This window comes from Mercenaria mercenaria, chromosome 2 (genome assembly GCF_021730395.1).
Source record: "Mercenaria mercenaria strain notata chromosome 2, MADL_Memer_1, whole genome shotgun sequence".
Taxonomy (NCBI): Eukaryota; Metazoa; Mollusca; class Bivalvia; order Venerida; family Veneridae; genus Mercenaria; species Mercenaria mercenaria.
Window position 1 is genome coordinate 108454484 of NC_069362.1, and position 19121 is coordinate 108473604.

At 35.1% G+C, this 19121-nt stretch overlaps 1 protein-coding gene across 3 annotated transcripts in view; it reads left to right on the forward strand.

Annotated features, from left to right (window-relative positions):
* LOC123562444 (DNA-directed primase/polymerase protein-like) overlaps positions 1 to 17835 on the forward strand; it is a 33804-nt gene extending 15969 nt beyond the window's left edge. For 2 of the 3 annotated variants that reach the window (XM_053537493.1, XM_053537492.1), the window contains exons 3-16: positions 108 to 191; positions 568 to 646; positions 1657 to 1757; positions 3802 to 3848; positions 4244 to 4335; positions 4567 to 4640; positions 4966 to 5039; positions 6053 to 6340; positions 7162 to 7324; positions 8388 to 8485; positions 9264 to 9465; positions 12631 to 12713; positions 13478 to 13615; positions 13973 to 17835. In XM_053537493.1, the coding sequence (XP_053393468.1) occupies positions 108 to 191; positions 568 to 646; positions 1657 to 1757; positions 3802 to 3848; positions 4244 to 4335; positions 4567 to 4640; positions 4966 to 5039; positions 6053 to 6340; positions 7162 to 7324; positions 8388 to 8485; positions 9264 to 9465; positions 12631 to 12713; positions 13478 to 13615; positions 13973 to 14067 (1618 nt within the window). In that variant the 3' untranslated portion in view covers positions 14068 to 17835. Of the gene's footprint in view, positions 1 to 107; positions 192 to 567; positions 647 to 1656; positions 1758 to 3801; positions 3849 to 4243; positions 4336 to 4566; positions 4641 to 4965; positions 5040 to 6052; positions 6341 to 7161; positions 7325 to 8387; positions 8486 to 9263; positions 9466 to 12630; positions 12714 to 13477; positions 13616 to 13850 lie in introns of all 3 variants that reach the window. The other variant, XM_053537494.1, reaches the window with a different exon arrangement.
* Positions 17836 to 19121: the final 1286 nt, after the last annotated feature.

Genomic DNA, 19121 nt, shown 5'->3' on the forward strand with positions numbered 1-19121 from the left:
AGAGATGGTTATGTATAATGCATTATTTGTATACAAAGCAGTTTAAAACATATTTCCCATTTCAAATAATTTAGATTAGACCGATTTTGTGTTGTTGTTTTTTGCAGGAAGTGGATAGGTTTGGAAAACTCTATAAACAGTGTTGTGAAGAAGCACCAAAAGGAGAAAATACCAAAGTCTTTTCCATCTAGGTATATAAATGAATAAAGCGTTTGAATGGGACAGTAAATATTGTCAGTGCAAGTAGAAGGTTGTTAACCGAAATGGCACCAATACTGACAGTAGTGCTCTGAATTTTGACCGTATAAGTTTGAAGAAAAACGATCTGATATTTGTTTTATTTGACAGAAAATGTAGAAAAAGTAAGATGCAAAGGTATATTAGATCTAAATTTTATATTTAAAAACATGAACAATTAGTTTATAATTATATTGTATGTAGTTTACATGTATTAACAGTACTATGCATTAGGTTTAAAATAGTATGCACTGTACACCAGCAGGTCATATCCATATTTGTGCATAAACATCTGAAATACAACAGCTCTATGTGTGATTCATTTGATAGGATTCTTGGACCTAACTCCACATGGCAGATATTTTATAGACAGCAGGAAGCATTCCAGTTCACTAAAAGTACAGCTAAGGTAGGAGTTCACTAAAAGTACAGCTGAGAGGAGTTCACTGAAAGTACAGCTAAAATAGTTCACTAAAAGTACAGCTAAGAGTTCACTATAAGTACAGCTAAGGTAGGAGTTTCCTAAAACTACAGCTAAAGTAGGAGTTGACTAAAGTACAGCTAAGAGGTCACTATAGTACAGCTAGGTAGGAGTTTGCTAAACTACAGCAAAGTAGGAGTTGACTAAAAGTAAGCTAAGAGGTCACTATAAGTACAGCTAAGGTAGGAGTTTGCTAAAACTACAGCTAAAGTAGGAGTTGACTAAAAGTACAGCTAAGAGGTCACTATAAGTACAGCTAAGGTAGGAGTTTGCTAAAACTACAGCTAAAGTAGGAGTTGACTAAAAGTACAGCTAAGAGGTCACTATAAGTACAGCTAAGGTAGGAGTTTGCTAAAACTACAGCTAAAGTAGGAGTTGACTAAAAGTACAGCTAAGAGGTCACTATAAGTACAGCTAAGGTAGGAGTTTGCTAAAACTACAGCTAAAGTAGGAGTTGACTAAAAGTACAGCTAAGAGGTCACTATAAGTACAGCTAAGGTAGGAGTTTGCTAAAACTACAGCTAAAGTAGGAGTTGACAAAGTACAGCTGAGATAGGAGTTGACTAAAAGTACAGCTAAGGTAGGTGTTCACTGGAAGTACAACTAAGGTAGGAGTTAACTAAAAGTACAGGTTAGGTATAATTTCACTAACAGTAAAGCTATTGGATGAAAGTTTTGTGCTAAACTATGACTTAAGAGAAAGTATAGCATGATTTTTTCAAAAGAACAGCTAGGGTGTGATTTCATGGAGGAGTAATTTTCATGGTTGCCTCCATTTCAGAAATTAAATATCTTTGAACAAATAGAATTCCAAGGTATTTTATCTTCAAAAGTTGAATTCATATCCCCATGAAATATTGGTTCAGGGTCAAAACCATGAAATCTAATACCCTCAAATTTACTGATTTCACAGAATACTATTTATTCACATTCTGCAGGACTTGCATGTGTTTGCATTTGAGAGTGAAAGCTTTGAGGGAAACACAGGACAGAGATTGTATCTTTCTGCAAGCTATCCTGTCTTCTGGCACTACTACAGGTAAGCTACAGGGAAAACTTGTGTTTCATCATTTCTTTTAACAGTGTACTATTTAATGCACTTACCTAGCTCCTCCGAGAGAACTTTGGATGACCAGTCCAGGGCTTGCAAGGCATATTCATTGCATAGCTATTTGTGTACATATGTATTGTAGTGTAAAGTCATTTATCCCTTACATGGGTTTCATACTGGTATAGGTAAATACCGGTAGGTTTCTAGTGTTCTTTTCTTTTGTAGTGCATTTGATCTTGTGGATTTCTTTTTGCTGTGAAATGAAAGATTATTTAGATTATTCTGACAAGTTTTAGCGAGTGATGTGCAGACTTATAATAGTAATAATGGATCTTGGATAAATCTTTTTAGTTGTGATTGTTTATAGATGGTTTCATTGATGACATATAACAGAAATAATCCCTATATAAACATTTTCCAAAATTAAGCTTAGAGTGGTGGGGACATATAGATTTGCTCTTGTCCGTCCATCCTTCCGAGAATGTTGTGTCGCGTCTAGCTCCAAAAGTATTTGACGTAGTCACAAAACTTTACAGGAATGTTGTTCAGCATGTGTTGTTGTGCACCTGGGGTTTCCCGTCCGGATTCATTCAGTCGTGTAGGAGTTATGGCCCCTGACTGTAAAAATTTGTCATTTTAGTGTTGTGTCACGCGCAGCTCCAAAAGTATTTGACGTAGAGTTACAAAACTTTACAGGAATGCTGGTCAGCATGTGTAGTTGTGCACCTGGGGTTTCGCGTCCGGATCCATTCAGTCGAGTAGGAGTTATGGCCCCTGACTTTGTAAAAATTTGTCATTTTAGTGTTGTGTCGCGCCTAGCTCCAAAAGTATTTGACGTAGAGTCACAAAACTTTACAGGAATGTTGGTCAGCATGTGTAATTGTGCACCTGAGGTTTCTTGTCCGGATTCATTCAGTATTGTAGGTGTTATGGCCCCTGACTTAGTAAATAATTGGTCATTTTAATGTTGTGTTGCGCGTAGCTCCAAAAATATTTGACCTAGAGTCACCAAAGTTTACAGGAATGTTGGTCAACATGTGCAATTGTGCACCTGGGTTTTCGCGTCCGGATTCATTCAGTATTATAGGAGTTATGGCCCCTGACCTACCGTCTCGATAGCCTAATGGTAGAGCGTCCACTTCGAGTGCGGGAGGTCGCGGGTTCAATCCCCGGCCACATCATACCGAAGACGTAAAAAAAAATACTAGCAGCTTCCTCGCTTGGCGCTCAGCATTAAGGTGATAGTGCTAGAACTGGTCAACCCAGTGTCAGTATAATGTGACTGGGTGGGGTATCATGCCACGTGTCTACGGCGTGATATTCTAGTGAGGCAGCACTATAAAGATAGGCATTGTGCTCACTGCTACAAGTAGACACCGTCGTTTATATGACTGAAAAATTGTTGAAAAAGACGTTAAACCCGAACACACACACACACACAGAGGAAAAAATTGTCATTTTAATGTGTCTCGCGTAGCTCTGAAAATATTTTACCTACAGTCATTATTTCACTACACAAGACCAGACTTCTTGTCCAGATTTACTCAAAAAAAAAAAGAGTTTGTGAAACATGTATGTTAAAATGTATTTGACCTAGAATCATAAAACATTAAGAGGATTGTTTTATAGCCTATGAAGTGTTCTTTTTAGGATTTTACTGAGCTAGGCCAGAGTTATGGCTAACTAAGTGAAAAATACACATAAAGTTCTTAAAAGTTTGTGTTGCAAACATCTTAAAAATTGTTTTACTGGAGTCATTAAACCATGTCACAGTGGCAGGAGTTGGGGGCACCTGTGTCCTATGGACACACATTTAGTTTAATTCTTTTTCACAAAGTTTGGTATGAAATGTGCATGTTACATGAAGAAATGACAAAGTGATGCCCCAGCAGAATGTTGATATTGTAAAGTATTGTAATAACATCTCAGACAAACGTCAAATGGTCACTTTTAAGTATAAAAGTCTTATGAGGACTTCAGTTTCACTAAATATTTAAACATGTCACTATAAATGATATGTTTTCTGTTGCAGTCAACTTGATGATGACAAAAGGCTACATTATGAAGTTATACCTGAAGGTAAACTCTAAATACACATGTATTCTGTGTAATATTTGTATGATGACTAAAGTTCAACCTTTCAAATATTTTTTTTTGCATTATTATTTTATTATTATTATATACCACATTTATATAGCACTCTTTTCATATAAAAATACGTTCAAAAGTGCTTTACATAAAAACATTTATATAATGTTCAATAAAAAATGTAAATGAAGAACTTAAAATTACATTACGGTAATAAGATACCAAGCATTTTAAATTAAAGGTAGGCAGATCAAAACATGAAACAAAAATACAATATCGTAAAACATTAAGCATTACTTTATAATTGAGTCAGACGCTTGCTTATAGTGTATTGTTAATGTATAAAGTCTGTCACGTGTACACTTGAAAATGGTTTTATTTTGTAGGTGCAGTATGCAAGTTATATTTTGATCTGGAGTATGACAAAACTGTGAACCCAGGTTGTGATGGCAATCACATGGTGGATATATTTATTCAGGTCAGAATCCTTGTCTTAATATTCTGTTGCTTGATCATGGTGTTCAAATGTAAAGTCTATAGAAGAAATAATAGCACACATGGTTTGACTGAAGTGTAAATTATTAAGAGTTATTTACAAGGGGTGTGGTTGCAGTTTCAATCCTGGTAGTCAGTGAGTCGAAATACACCTTTAAAGAAGCGAGAATTCTCGCTTTATGATATGTATTGACAATGACTGCTAAATTTTCAGTATGTATGCAAGGCTTTGCAAGCAACATTCAGAGTGACATGTACTAGAAAAGATGTTCTTGACTTACAAGCTAGGTAAATATTCACAACAGTTTTACCCAGAATTCCCCCTTCAATACATCATTGTTTCATTTGATTAATGAGCAGTTTGAAAATCATCATAATTTTACTCATTACACACAAATTTACATTGATATTATGTATAGATTTGTTGTTTGAAACCAACTGTATTACTTGTAAGAGATAATCAAAATTAGGACTCAAACATTTTGTTGTTTTTTGGCACATTTTAGCATTTTGTATACTACTGTATTGCGTGTAAGATAATGCACACAGGTAGATGACTGGAAGGTAAGATACAGGGTATGGGAGTAAATGCTTAGTAATTTTATTTTTTCAGCACCGAGAGAAAATTCAGCAGACATCTGATATTCCAGATGAAGAAAGCTGTCTTTAAAGATAACATACATGCAGGTAGGTATTGCTACATGCACAATGTAATGAAACAGCTTCCATTATAGAGTGGTTAAGGTCACTGACTTCAGTCCTACCTACTTAGCTCATTGGGGAGAGTGCAGATCTAAAGATCTGACACTGGTTGTAAGTTTGATTCCTGTGTGAGGTGTATGTTCTCTACTATGACAGTTTGATAAATGACATTGTGTCTGAAATCATTTCATCCTCCATCACTTACCAGTATTCATATGGAGAAATTGGCAGATACTTAGGTAGTATAGGTTAGTAGTGGTACAGAATTAAGTCTCAAATAGACTACATTTATTAATTATGTAAAAAATGCCATTTTCTACAAAAATATAATTATGAATAAAGGCAAATTTTCATAGAATGTTGTACATTTGTCTGAACACAGTAGAAAAATCCAAAACTTGTTCATAAGTAGTCTTTTAGTGAATAGTATGGACCTTTCTTGTTGTCTCTTACATCACACTAAAATAATATAGCAATCTGTTAAACTAGAACAAACTATCTTTACACACTTTAGTTATCAATATGTCAAGAAACATGGTAAGGGTTGGCTGATGGGGGGGAATGGAGGCCACATTTACTAATAGATGACCAGGTAAGCGTCCCAGAATGCGAAAGTTTTAGTCAGGGAAAATTGGAGTTTGGTCAGTGAAAAGTCAGGGAATTTTGTTTTTTCTGCTTTTGTGGGAACCCTGTTTAAATGAAACTGATCATAAAAACAGGATGTAATATTGTTGTGAAATTATAAAATTTGATGGTTTGAGCTAAAGCTGTTGTCTTGTTGGCACAGGTTTGTGGATTTTAACAGGAAATGAAATGGAAAATTGTCTGGAGTTTAAAAAGTTCTTTGATTTCAAGCATATTTAAAAGAAATACATGAAATTTGAAAATGTACTTTTAAGAATAGATGAATCTTCTATGGAAGTCCTTATCTTTGGTTTCTGGAAATGTTTAGTCCTTCAGAAGCATTACTGGTATTACATTTTGTTCATTCCTTACAGGGAGGTTTGTCTGCAGTATTATGTCCAGACTTGTGGAGAAAATTTATACAGCATATAATACAGGGACAGACAGTAGGTCAGTCCATCATACAGCACAAGTAACTAAGGAGAGAGAGTATGTTAGGGTAGAAAAAGACATTCATGACCAGACAATTGATGAAGACAAATGCAGGTTAGAAGAAAAAGTAGATAAACTGAAAGAAGTCATAGAATCATTTGCAATGGAAGACTTGCACAGTCTGATGGTTAAGAACAAGAATGGAGAGGATATTCCCTTTTGCGACACAGGTATTAATGTTTTCATTGAAAACTTGTATTCAGTAAATTATAACTGCACTTGTGTCGTTTACAAGTCAGTGTAAGTTTTGCTTTGAAGAGTTTATTAGTACTTTGAAACCACTTTTAATGTATTTCAGTGTAAACTAAATGCCTAATAATAGTAAAGGAACCTAAGCTGTAGCCTTCTGCTCTAGTCATATAATGGTGTGCAAGTTATAAATGACAAATTTTTCACATAAGATGGCCATAGATGTAAAAATTAAGACAAGTGTTTGCTTAAGTTTCATTGTGGATGCATTTGTGACATTTTGGTAGAAAATATGAGCTGGGATAGAAATGTTATATTTGTATGAGTAGTATTACCAGATCACAGCAGTGTGATTTTCATGTAACTTCGCAGTAAGCAGATGTGACAGGAAAAGTCTGTTAAAAGATATATGTGACTACTACTTTTGTCAATTTTAAGATAATTCTTCAAAATAAGAAATCGCAACCTGATATTGGCCTGTCTATATGTGACAACACTGTGAATATGGTATATTTAATGTGGAATATATAGGGAATAGTATTTAGGGTATTATAACCTAGTAATTGAAGCAAGGTTTGGACAACCAAGTCAGTAAGGCCAGAAAGTCACCATTTGATGAGCACAAAACAGAATTCTAAAACTGTAATAAAAAGGACTGTTTTTTTCCCAGATAATTCACAAGTTTTTATAAACAACATATATACATGTATTTAGAAATATTACTTTTAGGAACACAACTACTGTTAGATTTCACGATAGAACAAATTTGATATTACACGGATAAATTGTATATTTCCTGCAGGTGTTTACACAAAGAACCGTAACTTCCGATTATTCCTGGCATCGAAACTTGGGAAGAAGAATCCACTGGTTGTAGCAGCACAGAATGAGTTCTACAGTAAAGGAGATTCACAGCAGTCAAAACTTGAGAACATATTCTATGATTCACTTGTTGCGAATGTAGAGTAAGTAAACAAGTACTTTTTTCTCCGAATTAAGAACTCGAAACAAGGTTTTAGAACAAAAAGCACATCAGTTTTTATTCCATAGAATTGTTAAACTTAGAAAATAAAGTGTGTTAACTATCTCACAGGTAGTTTGTATGCATGCTCGGAAGGTTCTGCCAGAAAAAATTCTTAATGTCCACATAAATTGGTGTGTTTTTTGATTTCTTGTTCATAGTCTTTGAAAAGCTTGTATGTTTAGAGAGATTTATAGAGTTTCATACTCTAATTTCAGTGCCTATACCTCATTCCAATATCAGTCTGAAAAAATACCAGGCCCCAATTTCACGAAAAAACTTAAGTTATTGCTTAGCTAAGTCTGTTATATCAAATGCTTGTTTTTGCCCTTTATGTGTGTTCAGTATTGATTTTTCATCTATATCAGACCCGTACATGACTATTTCACAGATCAAAGCACAACAGTTCTGAATTTTACAGAAAATGAAGTATGAAAATAAGAAATACTTAAGTTTGTTATATCGTGCTTAAATAGAAATATCATATTTTGGTGACTGAAATAAATACTGCAGACAAATACCACTAACCATAGTTTGATTTGGCTATAAATACATTGATATAGAAAAACATTAGATAACAATAGCCTAAGCAATAGCATGATTTTAAAATAACAGACTTAACTTAGTAATTACTTAAGTTTTTTCGTGAAATTTGGGCCAGAATTGGTAACCCAAACAGACAATTGCTAAATGATCCTGTGGAAATATTTGGAATTTTTTTGTTATATGCACATAAAAAGAAATCAGTTGTTGTTTTGTTATTTTCATCTGCTGAAGAGGACCAAAACTGACATATAAGGTTTTAGAAGAACTGCAACAATTTACTGGAATTAATTCTTTGAAAATTCGCAAAAATACATCATGATTCTCTTCCATAAATTATATCACAATATATGGAAATTCCTTACCAAAAACCCAATCAAATAAATGTAGTACAAAAAATGGGATAAGGAAAGAGTTAAGAGTACTCTCTTAAGGTAATCACATTTTTTTCATTTGTTTTACAGATACTGTGATAGTATGAGAATTCTCTCATTTGATGGTGAAAACTTGTCTGGGCATATGATTGGCTTGCCTGGAAGGAAAAGAGAAAAAACTTCAAAAGGTATTTATAATTGATATCTTCATGAAGTCATTCTTTTAACCCATTTAGCTCAAAAGGGAGAGCAAATGCCTATGAATGGTGGGGTCTGAGTTTCAGGATTCCTGAGAAGTTGACAACTACTTAATATGGAGAACAGGTTAATATTGGTACAGAATCCAGGAATGCTGGTTTATCTAATGCCCACCTGTACATAACTGAAATAACTGTTGAAAAAAAAGACAGCACTTAACCCAAAGTATACAAATTGAAATATTTTTTTGAATCAAAAAGAAGCTCACAGCAGTTTTAATTTAACTGTATTAAACAGCATGTCCTATAATCATTGTAGAGCCTTCAGGCATCTTTGGACAGCAGACATTCAGGGTTTGCTTTGATCCTGGTCAAGTTGGTTGGTACAGCTTCAACAGATGATTGATAAAAAACATTGTAAACACAGTTTGCAACAATACACAACTGTCCATCAAGTGTCATCAGTTATAAACTGTTCATTTGGTGGGTCTTTACCAGTTTGCTGAATGTTTAAATGGTTCCTACCTGGAGTTTGTCACTTTTTACTGCCAGTCTGTTGAAACTTTTCCATACCGTAAGTTTTGTCTCCATTTTTACTCCTGATTTGTTTAAAACTGAAACAAATTAAAAAGTTTTTTTTCTTCAAATTTTATGTTAGTTGTAGGGAGTATTGCAGCATTATTTAGTGCAACTTTTTAAAATACCTATGAACCATTCATCATAGTCACCTGTCAGCAAGGGATTAAAACTTTCTTTAAATTTTTTACAGAAGCTGAATGTATTGATGGTTACAGCAAGTCACCCTATCCAGAAGTAGATGAATACATTAGTAACATTATAACTAAGGATTCTGGGAAAGGTGTGATTAGGCATTGGACCTACTTTCACCAGGGAGAACTACTTGTTTATGAGATAGCAAAATACAGATATTGTCATAATATTGGCAGACATCACCGCAGCAATAATATAATGTAAGACACTTTTATACAAGGGCATCTCTCCAAAAAGTCTAATAGATACAGGCCTCGATCTTAATCTACTTTTGCTGGTAGCCAGCAGGACTACCAACTTGTGAAATCAAGTAGCCCGACCAGGTTTCTGGTAGTCCTGTTTTGGAAAAGAGAAAAATATATTGCAGTCTTCGCCTTATTTTTTTTCAGCACTTGTCCTTTCGGGCAAGTAAGTTAAGAAAACCACTTGCCCGAAAACATTTTTAATTGCCCGAAATCATTTTGTTTATAAATATGATGTATTTTAGTTTATGCTTGATTCAACATTCATTTATTTAAATGGTAGGCAACTAACCTACCCACACCATCCATGGGCAGGCTAAGCAAAAAAAAGTAGATAACATGTTGCAATATTCAAGTAACTAGCAGACAGAAATTATGGGAGAAAACTGTAGAAAAAAAGTAAGACCTATACCAGTATCTAGTTATATGCCAGGCATGGGGTTCAAATTTGCACTACCCTTCTAAAACTTACTTTTTTAGCCAGGGCCTTTAAAATATAGTGTAGCTGTTCAAATTTAACTGCAATAATGCCTCCCCCCCCCCCCCCCCCCAAAAAAAAATGTTGTGTTTCTGGTGGCATGGCCCAAAAAAAGTAGGGTCGGTAGGTCAGTATTTTCTTTTTTTAAGCACTATTATCAAGTAAATGTAGCCTATTACTACAGCCCGGGGCGACGTGGACACAATAATATGTCAATAATCATCGTCAACCCGTTTAAAGCGAAAAAAAAAAACAACATTAACAATTTTCGGTAATAATTCTGTTGTTAAACTAGTAACTGGCCTTGTTTTCATTTTCAATTAAAACCCTCTCAAAGAGCTAAAAGAAGTGTGTCGGTATCATGGCATCTGAAGTGGAGATCAAAGTGGTATAATTGCCTGAGATTGTCATGGCATTACGTCATGCTTTCGCGCCATGTGACACATCACTGTCTGATCGTACGGCCTCGGTTCTTTAAATTGCTGAGAAGAAATCAGTAAAAAAGGTTTCTTCTTTATTGTACCCCCGACAACAAAGTTGTAAGGGGGGGGTATACTGGTTTCAGGTTGTCTGACTGTCTGTCTGTCTGTCTGTCTGTCCGTCTGTCCGTAGACGCAATCTTGTGCGCACCATCTCTCCTTATCCCCTTGACACAATTTAATGAAACTTCACACAATTGATCAGTACCAACAGTAGTTGTGCATGGGGCATGTTAGGTTCCTTTAGGAAAAAAAATTGCAGAGTTATGGGACTTTGTTTTTTTTTGTTACTATACTATATACATAGACACAATCTTGTGCACACCATCTCTCCTCATCCCCTTGACACAATTTAATGAAACTTCACACAAGTGATCAGTACCAACAGTAGTTGTGCATGGGGCATGTAAGGTTCTTTTAGAAAAAAAATTTGCAGAGTTATGGGACTTTGTTTTTTTGTTACTATACTAAATATACATAGACACAATCTTGTGCGCACCATCTCTCCTCATCCCCTTGACACAATTTAATGAAACTTCACACAAGTGATCAGTAACAACAGTAGTTGTGCATAGGACATGTTAAGTTCTTTTAGAAAAAAAATTTGCAGAGTTATAGGACTTTGTTTTTTTGTTACTATACTATATACATAGACACAATCTTGTGCACACCATCTCTCCTCATCCCCTTGACACAATTTAATGAAACTTCATACAAGTGATCAGTACCAACAGTAGTTGTGCATGGGGCATGTTAGGTTCTTTTAGAAAAAAAAAATTGCAGAGTTATTGGACTTTGTTTTTTGTTAACATACTATGTACATACAGTCTGCATATGCAATCTTGTGCATGCCTAATCTACCAAACCCTTGCACGCAATTTAATGAAACTTCACACAAGTGATCAGTACCAACAGTAGTTGTGCATGATGCATGTTACATTCTTTTAGATAAATATTCTGCATAGTTATGGGACTTTGTTGTTTGTTACTATACTGTATACATACAGTCTATATACATACAGTCCACATAATTATGCAATCTTGTGTGCGTCAAATTGCAATGTACTGTGTCAGTGCATGCGGGGGGTACATTCATCACCTTTAGTGATAGCTCTAGTTTTTTTAAAGGGAATGTGCAATATCCCGTATAAACTGACAGGTAAAGTGGGGCTGAAAGTTTGAAGCGATTATATTAAAAAATGAATGCACTATAAGCGTTTTGTGTGTACGTGTCGATAACATTTAAGTAACAGCGATACGACAGGTCGCACGTGCTCGTGGAATGGAAAATTACTAGCATGACGTTTTGATATCTTTACGATTCGCGGATAAATTCCAGTCAATCCAGGTAATTTTCGTGTTATGCGGACCGAAAATATCGTTGTCATTTAAAAGGAAACATCAAATAAATCGGTGAAATTTCACGCTTTTATTATTAACAAGTTTGAAAACTTAGTAGCCCGACAGACTACCCAGCTTGGGAAATTCGGTAGTCCGTCTGAAAAACTGGTAGCCTCGGGCTACCGCCAAGATCGAGGCCTGAGATAACAAGGTGTATAGGACAAAACTTTTTGCCGAATTGATTCAAGGTCAAGGTTGTAGTTAGGCCAAAGGTCATGAAGATATGAAGCTACGCCTGCTCAACATGCTTTTAACCATTTGTAGGGCTTTTTTCATTGCACACATACTACCATTTGCCACAATGAGGAAATATGCCCAGTGCATCTTTCTGATGTTTCGATTCAAGGTCATGGTATGGTCATAAACTCAAAGGTCAAATGGGCTGCTATTCTGGTTCAAGGTCATAGTCATACACTCAAGTTCAAATGGTCTTTCTTTATTGTCATGTAGATTGCTTCATTTGTCTTTTTAAGATACAATGAAGTTTTGTGGAGACTGAAGAATTTTACTGAGAAGCAACCTGGTCTAGTTAAAAAGAATGTAGTGACTCAGTTATTGTATAAAATCTGTTGATTTCTTGTTTTCTGTAACCTACTTCATCTGCAATATTGTTTTTGGTATTCCTGCCTCTGAATGACATAGACCTCTTATCAATGTAAAAATATTGTATAATCAGTCCTAGACAACTGTTGCAACAATACTTACAGCTATTTTAGTAATTTCTTGCCTTATTAACTGAAATGCATAATTTTTACTACTTGTCAGGTTAGTTGTGGATTTACACAAAGGTGTATGGTACCAGAAATGTCATGATCCAGATTGTCATATGCAGAACTACAAGTCTCCAGGTAATTCATTCATATTTCAGCTTGAGGAATTGTTTCACTGCCAAATCACTGCCAGAGTGCTATATTAGTATAAAAAAAAAATGCAGAGAAAAGTATCTGAATGTGTTAGTGTTTTGAAGAATGTGAAGATGTATTTCAATGTTGAAGTACAAATAAATGTATGAATAAATTTACAGTCAGTATGTGATTGACCACCTGTAAGCAGAGACCACCTGGCTCCAAAGAACACGTGTAATTTCCAAATTAATCATTTTAAGTACATTTCAACCTGTAAATATAGACTTTATACACAGGCTTGACTGTATCTTAATGAAAATATTGCAGAAATAATTTGAAACTTCAAATTTATGCATCGATGTTGTACTTCACTTTTAATGATGTGTCATGTTGAATTTTATTTTGCAAATATTGCAGATTTGATGAATCAGATGTAATATAACACTTCAAATATGGAAACTTACTGTGAAATCGTTAATACTAGTGGGGGACTACTTTTCACATATTTGATTGCATCCATAAAAATTAATCGCGATAAATAAAAAATCCTATTTATTTTAACATTTAAAATCCATGTCCCAACAATATAGGCATTTTTGCCAAAACCATGAAATTTTATACCCATGATTTTAAAAATGATTCACAACATGCACTGACTTCTTTTTTAGAAACATGCTATTCAAAGCTTCTGTAACAGTTTAAGTAGCTCATGCTGTATGGTTATAGGAAGTGGTCATAAATTTTAAGTTCGATTTTTTTTTACACAGAATGGCCATTACCAAGGAATCTATTACCAGCTAGTTACTTTGAGGATGACCTTGACCTTGAAATGGATGATGATGAATTGTTGAATACAACAGCAGAATTAGAGAAACAGTACATGGAGCAACAGGCAGACTGCTCAGGTTTCAATTTTCGCTAACCTTCCGAGAGTCATGACATGGATTTGTTTTGTTTAAAGTATCTTAGGTCACATGATGACTTTACAGTTTTTATCCACTAACAAACCTATTACTTACTCTCATTTAAAATCAACCTTGTCATGTCAGGAACCTGAAATTGTTACTAGCCAGTTATTCATTGTTAACAGCAAATTGGTGAAAATAACTGACCATCTTATTGTTTAATCTGATATTGTAGGTGATTTGTAGCAGTGCAAATGGAAGATATTTAAAGAAAACAAAAGACAAGTATATTCAAATTCAATAAAGGGACTAAAGAGAGAAGTGTACTGGTATCAGTTAGTGCATTCTGTATTTCAGGTGTGTCAGAACTTGATGATGGTGCCGACGATGAACTTATTGCTGCTGTAACAAATTTAGATAGCAACACTTTTGGTAATGTTGAAAACGGCTGATAAACAGCTTATGGATTCGGAAAAAAATAGCTGATAAAAAAACCCTTAGTAGAGAAAAAGGGCTGACAAATGGCCTAAAGTATGCAGAAAAACGACTGAAAGACAAGCACTAACAAAACTTTTGCTGATTAACAACAAAAACAGCAGTTGCAAAATGGCTGCACGTACAGAAACTTGCTGCTTATCAACCAAATCCTGGCATTTAAAAAGAAAAATAATTCCAAAGTGTATTGTTGAAAACAGCCATCTCTGTTAGTGTAAATGGAATTAGTGAAGCTGTTTGACTAGTAGTAATCAGGCCATGGAACTAGCGGTCTTGAGGATCTAGACACCAGACTATGGAACCAGTCATCTCATGATTCTGTTGTAATAGTAGGACACCCGAACTGAATTCAATGACTGGTCTGGAGTTCAAGGGTTGCTCCTCCACCTAGAATTATGGATATTCTTTCAGACTGTTTCAGAATGCATTTACTTATCTTGAACTTTTCAAAGAAATGATAAAGAACATAATCTCTTCTTCAAGAGTCACCTGTATGACTAACCTTGGGTTGCTAATTATTTGGTTGCTATAAATGATTTTAGATACACGAACAAACCGGCTGATGAACAACAAAAAGTACCATAAATTTAAATACCAAAAAGCAATACTGCTGTTGGAAATGTCGGATAATTTGCCGCAGAAAGTGTTTGAGCAACTACTATAGAAAACAAAATCAGCTGTAAAAATAGACCAGATGTGTCCATAGAACAGAAAAGTTTCTATGATGTAATGTAAAGACATAGAAGTGTTTGTCCTGTGAATAATGGGACTTAAATGATTGGATTTATAAGTTCAGTCTAGCACCTTAACATTTGAAATGGTTTCTGTATGCAACACAATTCTAATGTTTTGTTATGATAATCAGTTGTATAGTTATTTCATAATTCTGAGATGCTGCACAAAATTCATAGCTAGACATTAAAAACTGTTATCAGTATAGTTTATGTAGTTAAGAAAATGGACCAAGTTAAGTGCTCAGTCATGACCTTGACCTTTGATCTGGTGCATGATTTTCTCATGTAATACATTGTCTTATGGTGGTCATTTGTCAGCTTCTTTCAAAATATCACATTGCATGACAGTTATACATGGGAAAACAAACGTCTTTATTAAGAAAATGGATAAAAGTTTACAGAGCGAGTTTGAAGTGTAAGCTGATGAAAAAGTAAAATCAGGTGTTCATTTGAGCCACACCATGAGAAAACCAACATAATGCATTTGCTACCAGCATGGATCCAGACCAGCCTGCGCATCTAGGCAGTCCAGTCAGGATCCATGCTGTTCGCTTTCAAAGCCTATAGCAATTAGAGAAACCGTCGGCGAACAGCATGGATCCTGACCAGACTGCACGGATGCGCAGGCTGGTCTGGATCCATGCAGGTCGCAAATGCACTATGTTGGTTTTCTCATGGTGCGGCTCATTTGTGAAAGTATCTTTGATCTTGTATATGAAACAAATGTGTTTTCTCAAAGCTTTTAACAAAGTTAATGCACAGTGTCGTGTGACATCCTGAACATCATTGTGTAACCATTACTGTGTTAATGTTGGAGATATTTATAGGACATTTATAGATTTCCGTTATATTTTAGTATTGATGTGCATACATTTTCAGGGTTCCCACGGTCAGGGAAAAACATATTTTTTTCAAGGTCAGGGAATTTTGTAGTTGGTCAGGGAAATTTGGAAATTCGGGAAAAGTCAGGGAAATTTGGACATGGATATGGAATTAAAATTTTTATGTTCATATTAGGAACTAGAGCTATCACTTAAGGTGATGAATGTACCCCCCGCATGCACTGACACAGTACATTGCAATTTGACGCACACAAGATTGCATAATTATGTGGACTGTATGTATATAGACTGTATGTATACAGTATAATAACAAAAAACAAAGTCCCATAACTATGCAGAATATTTATCTAAAAGAATGTAACATGCACCATGCACAACTAGGGTTAGTACTGATCACTTGTGTGAAGTTTCATTAAATTGTGTGCAAGGGTTTGGTAGATTAGGCATGCACAAGATTGCATATGCAGACTGTATGTACATAGTATGTTAACAAGAAACAAAGTCCCATAACTCTGCAATTTTTGTTGCTGAAAGAACCTAACATGCCCCATGCACAACTACTGTTGTTACTGATCACTTGTGTGAAGTTTCATTAAATTGTGTCAAGGGGATGAGGAGAGATGGTGCGCACAAGATTGTGTCTATGTTTATAGTATAGTAACAAAAAAACAAAGTCCCTTAACTCTGCAAATTTTTTTTCTGAAAGAACCTAACATGCCCCATGCACAACTACTGTTGTTACTGATCACTTGTGTGAAGTTTCATTAAATTGTGTCAAGGGGATGAGGAGAGATGGTGCGCACAAGATTGTGTCTATGTATATAGTATAGTAACGAAAAAACAAAGTCCCATAACTCTGCAAATTTTTTTTCTAAAAGAACCTAACATGCCCCATGCACAACTACTGTTGGTACTGATCACTTGTGTGAAGTTTCATTAAATTGTGTCAAGGGGATGAGGAGAGATGGTGCGCACAAGATTGTGTCTATGTATATAGTATAGTAACAAAAAAACAAAGTCCCATAACTCTGCAAATTTTTTTCCTAAAAGAACCTAACATGCCCCATGCACAACTACTGTTGGTACTGATCACTTGTGTGAAGTTTCATTAAATTGTGTCAAGGGGATGAGGAGAGATGGTGCGCACAAGATTGTGTCTATGTATATAGTATAGTAACAAAAAAACAAAGTCCCATAACTCTGCAATTTTTTTTCTAAAAGAACCTAACATGTCCCATGCACAACTACTGTTGGTACTGATCACTTGTGTGAAGTTTCATTAAATTGTGTCAAGGGGATGAGGAGAGATGGTGTGCACAAGATTGCGTCTACGGACGGACAGACAGACAACCTGAAACCAGTATACCCCCCTCCTCCCTTTACAACTTCGTTGTCAGAGGAGGGTACAATAATTTATACCTTTTGACTTATGGGTCTCTTTTTTAAAAGGAATTCTAGACTATTTATTTTTCATATTCTTCCGTGTTCAAGTGTAATTGAACTAATTTTGTACTGGATAAAAGTATATTTGATATTTTTGCTGTGAAATTGTAAACTACATTTCATTGTTTTATTTAATAATTCACTGAAAGCTTGTAATGAATAGATGATCTTACATCAGTGTCAAGTTTTATAAAACAAAATGAGGCTCTGCCGAGCATTTGTCAATCATAAATGTGGAAAGACACTAACATAAGATTCTCTTTTTTTTATCGCATGTTAACTTTCCTGCTGAAACATGGAAATTTCTTTCTTCCTTGCTTATTAAAGACAAAGTCAAGTTGACCAATGTCTTGTTGAAATGGAGACACTGGTAAAATGTTGCTGCCTTAGTTTAATTACAAGAATATGATGTGGCCTTATTTAAGGCATGTGATAACAGTGGTACACATTTCATGTTTTTAAGTTGTTGACTGTGATGGTAAGTATGTTGATTTTTAAGAGTTATAGACTTCATTATATAAGAATTTCCATGATATTTCATTCAGTTATTCTTTCATAGACAGAAAATGAGCTTATACAAATGTAAATTCATAATTTTATCATACTTTGTAAATTTGGTAGTGTGTCGGTTGTTATTTTGTCTTTTAATTGATAATGAAATTGTAACAAGTTACTGTTAAGTTTTGTAATAAATTTTTTGTTGCTACCATCTTTGTTCTTTCTCCACACAGCCCAAATTTCAGAAAATGTGTCCTCTACAGTGTAAATTTGAAGGAATTGTGAGAAATAATACCATCATATATTTGACAACATTTATGTAAATATTAGGATGGTATCAGTAGATTGTCTACAATAATAAGGTATGCTACATTGATTCTTCGAGCACTGCAACAACTTTCACAAAACCATCAAATTCACGATGGAATTTTCAGACAAAAGCATCACTTTCCTGGATACCATAACAAAACGCAGCACAGACGGCAAGATTATATTTGACCTCTACTGTAAACCAACTGACAAACACTGTTATTTAGAATACAGCTCAAATCACCCAGCCTGCATTAAAAAATCCAGCCCCTACAGCCAAATGCCGAGAATCAAAAGAATATGCACGCTTAACGCAGATTTTCAGAAACACACAAAAAGCATTATAGCTTTCTTTGCAAAACAGGGATACCCAGAACAGCTACTAAATGAATGCATGAACAAAGTACTCCCCAAGAACAGAAAAGACCTACTACAACCTAAAAACACCAGACAAAGGGTACAGAAAATCCCTGTAGTACTAGATTTTGACAAAGACAATAGCTTTATAAAACGAACGATTCTACGCTACTGGCCAATCCTGAGCCAGACACTCCCTAACATCTTCAGCGACAAATCTGTATTTGCACACTGCATAGGCTGCCAAATCAGCCACAATCTAGTATGTGCAACATTCACAAACAGATTGCCATCCACCACAGGACATACGCATTTAAACTTTGTAGAAGACTGTCCAACCCTTAACTGCCAATTTTGCGCAGATATGTTAAAATCAAAAAGATTTAAGACTACATTTACTAAACTAACATACATGTGCAAACTCCGAGGACATTTTCAAAGAACTGTTACACATGTTCGTTTTGATGCATTTGCAATAGCTTGCGAGTGGTGAAATTTCACATAAGGTGGAACACAGTTTTCAGCAATTGTTTATCCTATTTTCAGTACTGTGATCACTGTGACCTTGCCCTTTGACCTACTTACCCCCAAAAACAATAGAGGTCATCAATTCATAAGCCCAATCATGCTATCCAGTTTGAAGATACTGAGTAAAGTTGGTCTAAAGTTATTGATTTATTTATTTTGTTGGGTTTAACGTCGCACCGACACAATTTTAGGTCATATGGCGACTTCTAAAGTTATTGAATGGAAACATTTTACAAAGTTAAAGTCCCTGTGACCTTGACCCCCAAAAATCAAAAGGGGTAATCTACTTTCTAAGCCTAA